The sequence below is a fragment of the Papaver somniferum genome, chromosome 10 (genome assembly GCF_003573695.1).
Source record: "Papaver somniferum cultivar HN1 chromosome 10, ASM357369v1, whole genome shotgun sequence".
Taxonomy (NCBI): Eukaryota; Viridiplantae; Streptophyta; class Magnoliopsida; order Ranunculales; family Papaveraceae; genus Papaver; species Papaver somniferum.
In genome coordinates, this window is record NC_039367.1 from 48,331,482 (window position 1) to 48,345,154 (window position 13,673).

The 13,673-nt window shown below is 33.6% G+C and overlaps 1 protein-coding gene across 1 annotated transcript; it reads right to left on the reverse strand.

Moving 5' to 3' along the window:
• Positions 1–8,232: 8,232 nt before the first annotated feature.
• LOC113315607 lies at positions 8,233–9,656 on the reverse strand. Its single transcript, XM_026563869.1, has 2 exons — positions 9,491–9,656; positions 8,233–8,840 (listed from the first exon to the last, which is right to left on the reverse strand). Exons 1-2 carry the CDS (start codon positions 9,654–9,656, stop codon positions 8,233–8,235), a joined length of 774 nt encoding a protein of 257 aa, XP_026419654.1.
• Positions 9,657–13,673: the final 4,017 nt, after the last annotated feature.

The following is a 13,673-nucleotide window of genomic DNA, read 5'->3' on the forward strand; positions in this document are numbered from 1 at the left end:
AGAAAAAATCTGGCAATATCGCAACAAAGTAAAGATCAAGACAAAATTTGATGGAAGCATCATCCGTCAGGAAAATTCTCAGCTAAAAAATATCTACAATTTTCTTATAAATCAAGTCCAAGGAACGCAAAACACAATTGATTTTTCTTGGCAGAAGATATGGAAAATTCAAGCAATACCAAGAATTTGATTTTTCATTTGGAAGCCAACTCAAAAAGATCTCCTAATTTCTACCGAATTTGCATCCCGTGTCTCATCTATCTCCCCGGGTTTCCCAATGTGCAACTCCCAAACTCAGAAAACTGAAAAATACCTCTGCATTTTTTTCCCCTTCGCGAGAGTCATTTGGTTCGGTTTTTCTCTAGAACTAATTAACTTAAAATTTTGCATTGATTCAATAAGTACGTGGGAAAGCAGTTGGATCACGGGCCCTGAATACTCACAGTTATTGGAAAAAAAAACTGCCACAATTCTTTTGTTTATTTGAAAATATAAATGCCCAATAGTTTTTGAAAAATCTATTTCAGATCCAACAAGTCTGATAGAACAAATAAAGAAATATATGAACTCGATCCCTTTTATAGTTATCCATAACGTTGCTACCACCCAGAGAGGAAAAATTACTAAACATAATTAGGCCTTCATAAACACTGATTGGATAACCTTTATCGATGCTTCTTTTAAAAAAGAAGATTTTTTTCCTCTATCGGATATGCGTTCATTCTTTACTCAGTGGATTAACACATGTTTACGCACATTTCAGCGGGGTCAGATTGGACTTCATGAGCTCTCCATGCAGAAACAAAAGCTTTGTTAAAGGTATCTACTTGGTTAAGTGAAAACATTACATCAAGCGTATGCATAGTATCAGATTGCAAAATGCTGGCGGATATAATCAACAATGTAAGCACATACACTCCTTGGACAACAGAAAATACAATGCAAGAAGCTTCAAAATTTTTGGGAGTCTTACCCCAAGTTAAGGTTAAATACATAGGCAGAAACTACAATTCAACCATGTATAATATAGCAAAGGAAACAAGGATCCAAAATCTTCAACATATGTCAGTCCATATGCAGCAAAGACTTATTATACTATATTTTATAGTTAATGAAACTAATCTTTACATCCAAAAAAAATGGTAGGCAATTGTTAGTTTTTGGAAAAAAGAAACAAACTAGTAATTATTTTTTTGTTGAAACATATTACTAGCAATTAGTATTTATTTGGTGGATATATGTTCTAATTTTAGATAGACTGATCTTTTCACGAAAACATACTGTATTTTAATGTAGCATAATTTGGGGAAAGAGAACCCTTCTCTGGTACAATGTATCCTACTCGAATATCACGGGATCTAAGAAAATATGAATTCGACTTTCATGTTCTTTAAATTCTTCATTTGACATAAATTATTATTAACTATATCGAAACTTAAATGTTTATAACAAAAAAATCTTTCCACAGTATCGGTAAGAAACCTAATTATGTCCCCATGTGTAAAATTTAAGGGTGGATGCGGATAGGACATTATCCATATTCGAATGCGAGAAATCATACATTATTCGAATTTGATTCGAAATCCGAACGAATATAGTTTTTCACCATGAATTCGTATCCATATTTTTTTTATTCGGATATCAAATAATTATCCGATGCGAAAACATAAGAAGAATAAATAAAATATTTTTATTTTTGTGAAAAGAATAATACTATTATATAATGAAAATTAATTATGATGAAGATATGCATAAATATTTTTTTAATAAATTTGATTAAATATTGAAACATAAAGAATTCTTTTTAAAAATAAATAAATAAATATGAAATACACTTTTGTAGGCTTAAATTATACATTACATATTTATGCATAAAAATTTCGAGTACAAATTTTCGGAGGCGGATACCTTCATATTCAAATTCGTATTCGGTTAGTCAAATTTTCTGATATCCAAATTCGGAAACTATTTTCAACTAACATTTGGTATTCCAGATGCAAATGCGAATGAATTTTGAATTTTTCGAACACCGTTGACACCCTAATAAATTTGAATAAAGAGTAACACGATGAATGTTGACTTTTACATGAAAATTTAGGTATATTGACTAAAATAAGGGTGTCAATGAATGTACGAAAACTCCTAAATTCGTTTGAATTCGCATTACATATGTTAATAATACTCGAATATAATTATATATCATCTTTTAAATAGTAATATGTACTTCCTCCAACCCTCAATAAGTGACATGTTCAAGTTTGAACAATTCTAAGGTAAGGAGAAGAGAGGAGTTTTTTTTTAATATTTTTTACAATTATTCCCTTATGGATAATAATTAGTAAAATTTAGGAATTATTTATCTCTCAGACTATACCACGGATACTCGTAAATTTTGTACCGTTGAAAAGTAATTTAAAACACCTACAAAACAAATATAAACATGACTATCGAAATATATATATATATCTTATATTAACAATAATCAATTAAAATTGTCCAAAAAAAAAATAATCAATTAAAAATGTGGTTTTATAAACATCCCATTATTTAATGATATAGGCCAATATAGGTTACTTATCACTATTGAGGGAGGGAGCGGAGCAGCTACGATGTGGCCGGGCCACATCGTAGAAGTATGTGGCCCCTCTTCTTTTTTTTGTCGCGACTTGGAAATCTTTAGTTTTTTTTGCTTTTCAGGGGATTTAGAGGGGGCTAGTTTTTAGGACAAAAGTAGTTTCCATGCTTTTGGGGAGAAAAAGTAGGATATGATTTTAGTTAAAACTAATTTTCTATTACGTGTAAATAAAAGAAGAGGGCCACATACTTAGAGTATGTGGCCGACCACATTGTAACCCTGACGGGGACGGACGGAGTACATCTTAAGCCTAAGAATATAAATCATCCTTTTATTTATTTAGTTTTCTTTGTGTTTATTAAAACAAAAAGCCTCAACAGACCGCGTAAACAACCACGCAAAAAACCGCCACACACAAAATACATGGTCCCCTGCTAAATTCTTGCAGGATGGGGCCCGCTGGGGACCACAAACTCTAAAAACATGTGAGTATTATTATCCTAATTAATTTTTATTATGTAATATAAACTTGTTATAAAAGTACAAAATATTTATTATTTTCTTTTGTTATGATTTCGGATCGGATAATTATTCACTATTGAGGTAACAAATCTGATAAAATTCGAAATTAATAATATTATACACGTTTGGTTTTTGAACCGAGTTACCATAATGTACAAAGTTTTCAGATTCCGATACAAATAGTGATTTATTCGCATCCGTATCGTTTATACTCTTAAACAAGAATGTCTTCGTCGGAGAAAGTCTTTTCATTGTAGCATAGACAAAACAAAAAGTCAATATTGGAAGGGTTTTGTTATATTGTGCATCCATGCACAAGATAAGAACCAATCATTGGCATGAGAAACTATAAAAAAACTATTCCCTCCGTTCCTTTGTAACAGGCTGGTTTTGTTTTTAGAGAAATTTAAGGAAATTAAGAGAACTAATCATTGAAAGTGGTCCTCATGACACTTGTCAATAAAATAAGTGAAGTGAAATGGTCCCCATGACACTTGTCAGCAAAAAAAGTAAAGTGAAATGGTCCACATGACACTTGTCATCAAAAGAAGTTAAGAGAAAAATGATCCCAGAAAATTAAAGTAACATTTGACTTTCCCAATTAGGAAACCAGCCTATTTTTTTAAAACATTTATTATAGAAACCAGCCTATTAAAAAGGAACGCATGAAATATAAAATATAAGAGAGATAATGATTCTTTGGAATTAAAACTAGAGCTTAAACTACGTGATTAAACGAGGAAACAGTGAAGTGAGATGTGAGATTTTGCTTGAATTATAGGGCTCAAACTTCTTTGATGCCAGATAGATAGAAAAAAGACAGAAATTTTTGAGGAGTGTGGGGTTTCGAAACGTGGCAGTATATGACGCTAAGTAGTAAATCCAGTTGGAAGATGATGGGATTGGGACCCGCTGTCAGAAAGAAAACGACTACCACTGCCAGTCTCAATCTCCAATGCGGCGGTTGGACCAAGCTGGTTTGTGACGACATCAGAATATACTGGGTCCTGCAACACCACCCGTCTATACTGACTTGTTCCACGTGGGTTCATGGTATTGTCCTCGTCATCTACCACGTGATACCAAAGACTAAAAGCAATAAGATTTTTTTTTTGAAAAGAAAAAGCAATAAGATATTTTACCTGGCTTGATTGGGGTATATCAAGATTAATTGGAGTATCCTAAATCTAAATGGACCTAGTGGTCTTGCTAAGGGGTGGTCAAAATTGGTGATTTTACTTTAATATCTTTGAACTAATTAACTGAAAATTAAATCCTAAAATTAAAAAACTCTTAATCTTCCCTAATCTCTCTTCTCTAATCTCTATGCTCCCCCTTCATCTTCTTCCATTTCTTCCATCAACCGAAAATCTTCAACATTGATTTTCCAACATTGGCCGGCGAAAAGAAGACTCTAAGTGATGTCTAAACTTAAACCCATCATTGTGTTGTGTGATTTGGTTGTTATATATAATTGTTATATTAGGTTAGAAATCAAAAATTATGATTTATGTGTCTTCGGCCGGCAAGGTCGTGACATGCATATCTTGCTGACTTTTCATAATAGCCGTGACGACTGTAAATTTTTTCAACAGCCGGCAGGGTATTTTTTGAAGACCTTGCCGGCCAATACAGCCGGCAAGGTCGTGACATGCATATCTTGCCGACTTTTCATAATATCCATGGCGACTGTAAATTTTTTCAACAGCCGACAAGGTATTTTTGAAGACCTTGCCGACTAATAAACAGTCGGCAGGGTATTTGAAAACCTTGCCGACTAATACATTTTTCTCAACAGCCGGCGGGGTATTTTCAACAGCCGGCAGGGTATTTTCAACAGCCGGCATGGTATTTTTTGACGACCTTGCCGACTTTTTTTTTCTGTCGTCTCCTGTATGTCAAAAAAAGAAAGTCGGCAAGGTCTTCATCGTCGACCTTGCCGACTTTTCATACTTTCAGAACTGAAAGTGTTGATTTCTGATCTAATTTTGAGTATGATTTCATACAACATCTTTGCAATCCCCTCTTTAGAAGTGTTAAGGTAGTGTGCTTTCATTTCTGTTCCAAAAGATTTTCTCAAAACAAATTTTTTTCATCAAAAACCTTCCCAAATAAGTTCAATCAAAAACAAAATTTCATAACTCAATTTCATAATTTGAGAAGTTTTAATCTACTTAATTAATTAACCTAATCAAAATTTTTAATGTTAATTAAACAAGGACATATTAGCCATTTAGAAAATACAAGGTTAAGGGATGGCTTGGTTTTACTTCATAATAAACAGATTTTGTCTTATTGGATATACCCTAATTAATCTGAGTGTACCCAATCTTGCCGGGATATTTTATACGGATAATAATAATTTCTATTTTGGTGCCAGTGTTTTCGAAATTCTCTCCCCTTCTATGTTCTAGAGTCCAGAGTCTCCAGACAACCAGTTTCGGTCAAGTGGGTAGTACGGTACCTTATACGCTCCCAAGCCAAAGTCCATTTCACATCTAGGTCCCACCTAATCTTCATTTCCCTTACATCTCTCTCATTCGTTCACGTTATTCCAGAATCAGATTAGAAGACGATGCATCTCTTTCGCATAACCGTCTTTATCATCTGCATTCTGCAGTGTATATCTTTAAAACGATACTCGATAATATGATATAAAATAGTTTCAATCTTCGGGCAGTGCTCGAATCCTCTTCCTCTTCTCTCTCATTTTCTCTCTCTAAAAAAAAAAAGAAAAACTCTTCTGATCTTCATCGACTTCTTGCACAGATTTGATCCTTTTTGGACCTCTAGACAACATTACTTTTCTTTTTTAAATTCACAAAATTGATTAAAAAGACCAAAATCAATAATTCCTGGGTGAAAAAAGACATGTAAAATTTGATACTGTTTAAATGGATGAGAATGTAAAAATAGTCAGGATGTAAACAGTTTCATCCTACCTATTTTGAAATACTTTTTCTTATTTTTAATTTACATCAGGATGCATCCAGTGTCATCCTTACTCTTTTTTAAGTTTAAGCCAGGATGAATCCAGTTTCATTCTTGTTTTTTTTTGTCCATTTCACACATACTAATTTTTACTCGTCCATTTGAACCATGTTTTAGAAATATTTGGACAAATGACCCATTTTCCGTTTTAAATTTTAATCAAATAAAACATGATTTCTTTTGTTATTATGTCTTTTGGCATATTTCTTTGCCATTTGGGGCGATTTTTCTTCGTCATTTTGGGCGATTGTCTCTTCTCTTTGTGGACGATATAATTTTCTGGTCTCATTTATAATTTTCAATGCTAAAATTATAAATTCGATAAATTTATAAAATAATATGTTTATGTTATAAACGGCGGTTTATTATATAGATGTCCACTTTAATGGAGCCCTATTATTTGGGAATTCTATAAATAGAGTCCTAAACCTTTGTATTATATATATATATATATAGAATTTCTCCTCTCTTCTTCTCTCTACTTTGTGTCTCCTTCTCTCTTTTTCTATTTCACAACAAGTTATCACGCACGTAGCTCTATTCATTGAGCGACGAAGGATTTTCTTTTCTAAACCCTATTTTCTTTTAAGTTTCTATTGATTATTATTATTTTCTTAGATTTTATTTTTTGCTCAATCAAAATTGTATTTATCGACTATTATCAGATCAAAGAGTTAGAAAATTGTCAAAAAGGCAAAGCTAAAAATCAAAACAAAACTACATAGACTTCCAGGTGAAGCCTAGTATATTTTATAGTAGGTATGATGAGGGGATTCTAATCTAAGTGTACTACACTCAACATAGATTTTTACACAGTTTTTATTTAGACCACTTCCTTCTTTTGCTACGTTGTCTGCAGTGAAGTTTATTTCTCTATAGGTGTGCTCAATTTTATAATTATTGAGCCCAGCACAAACATTATTCCATCTTGTTATAACAAACCAAGGAAGCTTGTTATTGTTAAAAGCCAAGACAACAGCTTTGGAATCTGATCTGAAGCATACTTGTAAATGGTTATTTTGTACAACCCACTCCCCTGCACATATTATGGCCATAACTTAAGCATAAAAATTTGTAGCTATCCCAACTCCACCTGCTACTGCAATCAAGAATTCCATACCTTTTCTTGCAACAAAACCATAGCCTGCCATACCTAGATTCCCTTTAGATGCACCATCACAATAAATAAGCACAGTTGGAGGGTCTGGCAAGATGAAATGTACCTCCATTACTTTTGTAGAGTAAGTTTTTCTGTACTTTAATCCAAAGAAGCTCAGAATTTGAAGACCATAGTCCTCATTCTTCATGAAGCCTGTTAGTCTGAATTCACATTCACTAGTTAAGAAAACAATCTTCTGTTTAATCTTGTCCAAACTATCAACTTCCTCTTCAAACACCAACATGTTTCTATAAAACCAAATCTCTCTCAAGATAGTGAAAACAACTGCTATCCAGAGTTCTTGAACTACTGAACTTTTATGCTTTGCAAGCCCAAGAATATCATGAAAAGAACTGGGATTTCTGAACTTAAAGATATTCCCCATCCACAACCAAAGATTGGTACTAAAGTCACAATTCCATAATATATGGTCTAAAGTTTCTTCTTCATCCTTACACATATAACATCTGGAGGCTATTTGAAATCCTTTTTTCTTCAGATTGTCATCAGTTGCACAGATGTTTCTTGCTATTTTCCATATAGCACCTTTAACTGTGGGGTGAACATAATCTTTCCATAACTTTTTGAAATCATTTATTACTGGGAATTGTTTCCTGATGCACTGAGCAGCTGAAGAAACATTGAACTTACCTGTATTTGTACCACTCCATATTTGTTTGTCTGTTGAGCCATCTACTACAGGTAATTCTTGGACTTCAAAGAAAGCTAGAAATTCAGTTGGAATGCTCCAAACTCCATCAACCAAAAGAGAACTGACTTTCATTTTTTGATGTTGTTGAATAAATTCATTGTCAGGGAAGAAAATGCTTAATGGTTTATCCTTAATCCATGCATTATCCCATATGTATATGTTTTGACCATCTCCCACAATCCATCTTGAATGAGAAGTTACTTCATGCATTACACTTTTAATTCCTGGCCATATTGATGACTTCTTATAGTAAGATATCCAATCACCATTTTTCTACTTGAATTTAGCTTGCAAGAACAAAGTCCATTCATCTTCACCTTGTTGAACATTCCATGCCAGATTCATAAGTAATGCTCTATTTATTATGTCAAGCCTTTTGATTCCCAGTCCTCCTTCTTCCAAAGGTGAGCATACATTGTCCCATTTAAGAGTAATAAGCTTCCTTACATTTGGATCCCCAGACCATAGGAAATTCCTAATGATTTTTTCACATTCTTTAAGCACACTCCTTGGACATCTGTATATAGACATGTTATAAACTGGAATGCTACAAAAAAATATCAATCTTTCCTGGAATGCTAACATTTTTCCTTTCCATCCAGCTAGATAAGACTGTAATTGCTTAACAATCCCCCAGACATGGCTTGATTTAACTTTTCCTGGAAATAACATTACTCCCAAATATTTATCTGGGAATGTTGATAGCTGCATATTACATTCCTCAGCAATAGTTTTTTTCCTCGTATTAGTGGTGCCTCCAACAAAACATTTACTTTTAACTGAACTAATTACCTGACCAGAGGCTTCTTGATATTCAGTAAGGGTCTTCATTAATCTCTTGATATTCCTCTTATCACCATTACAAAAAAGGAACATATCATCTGCAAAAAAAGATATGTGTGGGACAAATGCCATTTCTGTTCACCATAGGAGCAAGTTTCTTTTCATTTACCATTCTTATTAGAGCTCTACTTAACACATCTTCTGCAATAATAAACAAAATAGGGGAGAGTGGATCTCCTTGCCTAATCCCTCTGCTTGTTGAAAAGTAGCCTGCTGGACTCCCATTTACTAAGACTGAGATTCTTGATGATGAAAATAATATTTCCAGCCACTTGATAAGATTATCAGAAAAGCTCGGTCTTCTCAATACTTCAAATAAGAATTCTTAGCTAATGGTATCAAAATCTTGAGCGATATCAATCTTCATAGCTACATTCCCTCCCCTTCTAATAGTGTCTAACTCATTAACCATCTCTGAAGCCAAGACTATATGTTCTTGAATGGATTTTCCCTTGATAAAAGATCCTTGCTGTGGAGATATAATCTTACACAAAATACTGCTTAACCTCATAGCTAGAATCTTGGTGAAAAATTTAAAGAAGAAGTTTGCTAAACCAATGGACCTGAATTGTTGAGGCTTTTTAGCATTTTTTCACTTTGGATATCAAAACTAGAAAATTAGAATTCAGTCCATTAGGAATATAACATCTTCTCCAACAATATTGAATGGCTTTTATAACATCTGTACCTATGATACCCCAGCATTTCCTGTAGAACCAACCACCAAATCCATCTGGACCTGGAGAACTATCATGATCCAGCTCGTGAACTGCAGCTTTTATTTCTGAGGCAAAAGGTATTGAATCAATAAAATATCTATCTCCATTGCTAAGAACCTCATGAATTACATTCATTAGATTCTATGACATTTGAACCCCTGAATATTTAAATTTAGCTTCAAAGAATTTAACTAGTTCCTCATAAATTTCATGTTGGGTAGCCACTAAAGATCCATTAACTGTTTCAAGTTCAGAAATATTATTGTGAGCATTCCTGATTTTCATAGTTGTGTGGAAGAATCTTTTGTTAGCTGCTCCCTCTTTTAGCCGTTTGACTCTGGATTTTTGATGAAGAAACTTCCTTTGTTGAGCTGAAATAATTTATTGAGTCCCTCTAGCAGACACCAATTTTTTCAAGAGATAAATGTCTTCTAGATTGCTATCAGATAAGAGAGTAGCTGATAGGACATCCTTGTCAGCCTGTAACAGCTTGTTTTTTATATCACCAAGGACTTCCCAGTTCCACTTCTTAAGTGTTACCTTTAGAAGTTTAAGTTTCTGCATATATACATAGATTGGAGTACCTTGTAGCTCCTTTGCCATTCAGTTTCAACTACTTGCATAAATGTTTCATGAGTGGACCATATCTTGAAAGCATTAAATGGAATGTTATGTGGCTTAGATATGTCTTTATTTGCTCCAGTTAAAGGTCCATGATCTGACACACCCCTGGCTCCAACATTATATTCCCAGTGAGGGTATACATCCAACCACCTTGAATTGTATAGTGCTCTATCTAAATTGCAGAGTATCCTCTTAACACCAGCTCTGTTATTACACCAAGAAAATTTAATACCGGTTTTTGGAGCAGAAATTAATCCACAAGAGTTGATACAATGGTTGAAATCTAACATATCCTGCTTTAATGGATTTCTTCCTCCTTTTTTTTCATCCATACATAATACTGCATTAAAATCACCTATCACAAGCCGTGGAAGATTATAAGAGCTTATTACTTCTAGTTCTTGCCACAAGTCCTTCTTATCCAAAGTGAAATTTGCACCATGAACTCCTGTAACAAGAATTCATCCAACATCCACTTTTATAGACTGTCTTTTAATAGATATAATTTGAGGATCAACAATTGAGGCATTCCAACACAATCAAATGTTTCCTTTCTTCTCAGAATCACTATTATGGATTAAACTACATTTCATACCTAAGCATCTCATCATTCTAATATATTTTGAATTAGCTTTAACTTTTGGTTCAATTATCCAAACCAAATAAGGACTGAAATTTTTAACTAACCTCTGAAGTTTGTCTTTGGCTTTAAGTATTCTTAAGCCTCTGACATTCCAATAGAGAATTCTCATTTAGGAGGCGGTTTTTGAAGAGGAGGGCTGTTCTTCCCATAATCACCCTTTTTAGCAGTTTGTTTTCTTGTTGTAACTTTTGGCAACTCAGGCTTTTTTGTTACTTCAAGAATAACTTCTTTAACAGCTGGAATAACCTTTACCATGTTAGTAGAATTTGAGGATGTAGCAATTTCCAGCAGCGTACTTACTTCTAGAGGAGGAAAATCCTTAGTACTGTCAAGGCTTGATTCCATTTCCTTAAGAACTTCATATCTACCAGAAGGGATTTCTCATTCTTCTAGGGAATCTGATCTTGGAGTTGTTGAGATTACAACTTCTGATGATTGATCCTCTTTGTCAGAGTAGCAAATATCAAAACCAATGGCTGTAGTATCTTCTTTATTGTTATTCTTGTTTCTAGTTCTTCTTCTGTCAGAAGTATCAACATTATTAACTCCCTCTTTCTGGACTATTTTTTCTTTCTTGTTTCTACATTCTGCTACATAGTGGCCAATAACTTGCCAGTGATTATAAAATTTAGGAACCTTAGGCATTTGAATTCTTTGAGAGAAGCCTCCATGTTTAGTTTTTACCCAAACCTTCTCAGGAATTGATTTAGAAAGATCCACTTCCACTAAGACACTAGCATAACAACCAATTTGTCTCTTTAGAGTAACATCATCTACCTTAACAGGTCTTCCCAGAGCTTTACCAATATCCATAATAATCTTTTCCTTCCAGTACTCAATACTCAGACCAGGTAAGTGAAACCAAACAAAAGTTGTAGAAGTTTTTTGTTCTGCAAGCTTAAAATTTGGTTCCCAATTTCTAAGCTTAACACTTTGCTTCTCAACTTCCCAGTAACCAGACCAAACATGGTGTTTGTCATCTTTATTCTCCAGCTTAATCACAAAAAACCCCTTGCCAAGAGGAATTAATTGACAACCACCCTTTAGTACCCATTGAGATTTCAGATATTTAACAGCAACTTCCAGAGAGAGTTTTGAAAAATCTAATCTACCAATAAGACTGTATTTCCATTCATCAAGACAATCATCAATATCTTCATCAGAGATACAAACTTCAGGTTCATACCCTCTTTTTTCAGTATCCGATGGAGAACCAAAAAAACTAGATCCAGATTTAGTTTCCATCAAATTTTCAAATAAAATAGACTGGATCAACAATTCAATCACAGAAACAAGCTAAAATAAACAACAATCTGAATAAAAACGCCAGTCATTAAGGAAGAATCTGAATTCACCTGAAATAACGAAGTAGATTGAACACAGAAATCGAAAATTTGGTAAGAAATTTCTCCGAGTTAGTCGCCCGATTTGCAGAACCCGTTGAATACTTTTATGGGCAATTAATTATTTTCTTAGAAGCCTCGCATGTTTATTGTGAATAGAAACATATAGTTATTTAATATATGTTCGGGATTGATCTTTATCTTCACTTTTATTTTGAACTTTAAGTCCATGAGGAATACATACTAACATCTATTTTGTCTCTTTTGCTTGTGTACACAGGTGATTGATCACTTTGTAGTAGTAGGTCCTCACGTGGTGGAGATAAAATACTTGGTACTGGAGACATAATCACATGCAACGCTTTGACCTGCTACGCCACCAAGCTTCAAAAGTTCTCCCTTCAGTATCCGTAAAAAACGGGTACCTAGCTCAGCTGGTCATTCCCGTTTCCCAAAGTTTCATGCGCTCCAGGAGGTCTCAGGTTCGAGCCCCCAATGGCGTAATATTACAGGAATTAACATGGAAGGTACAATTAGCTTGTCCCCCTTATGACACAATCTTAGCACCCCATCCGCTTTGGATCCCTTGGCTAGGTTACCCATGAGGCTCGCTGGTAGGCTAGCACGACAACCTGTTCAATTAATGTAGTAGTACGTTGTTGGAGCTTAACTTGTTAGGCTTCCAACTAGTTACTGTAGTGATCTGTATTCATAATATATACATTTTTTTCTTTAATTTATTTTAATTATTGATTTTAATTTTTTTATTATGGACGTATATGTTTATACAAACGGGCTATTGATTTCAAATACTTTTTTTTCTTTCTTCTCTAATCTTTTATCATAGAGAAAGAAAAAAGTAAAATCCGTTAAAAGACGGTTTACGGTTTCTATTCCTCTAATAAAAATTTAATGTCATTATTCCAGATTTGATTACCTCTTTGGTTGTTGGAGTATCATATTCTTTTCTTCTCTAAATATTTTTTCGTCCAAAAAGAGAAGAAAAAAAAATCTATCAAAAGATGTTTTACATTTTCTATTCCTTCAATGAAACTATAATCACCAAAAATTGGTGTTATCGTGACTTGATTACTTTTATGGTAACTAACCACATGCATGGTTCGTAAACTTCCGGCCAATTACGTTTGGTATCTTTGTCTTTTAGACAAGCATCATGTGATTTACATATGGTTTCTATTTTTTTATGTACAAGAAACCATCTTTCAACTCAAAGTAGGTTTCTTATGCGATAATTAAAACAACAATATTTTTATTTTGTGGATACGAGTTTGATAAATCATAAAAACCAATTTCCGTGAATTTTCTCACTGGTTTCTATAAGATAAGAGAAAATATATTGGCATATTTCTAAAATTCCGCCAATAATGGTTTGATTTTTCCCTATTCTAGAAGATTGATCGTTTCAAACAAATTTTTACGATCAAATACGTATGGTTTTATCTAATAATAAACCGTTGTTTTCCATTCTTTTTACATGAAACTATTCATCAACTAGAAAGAGTGGATTTTATCTCTTTAAAG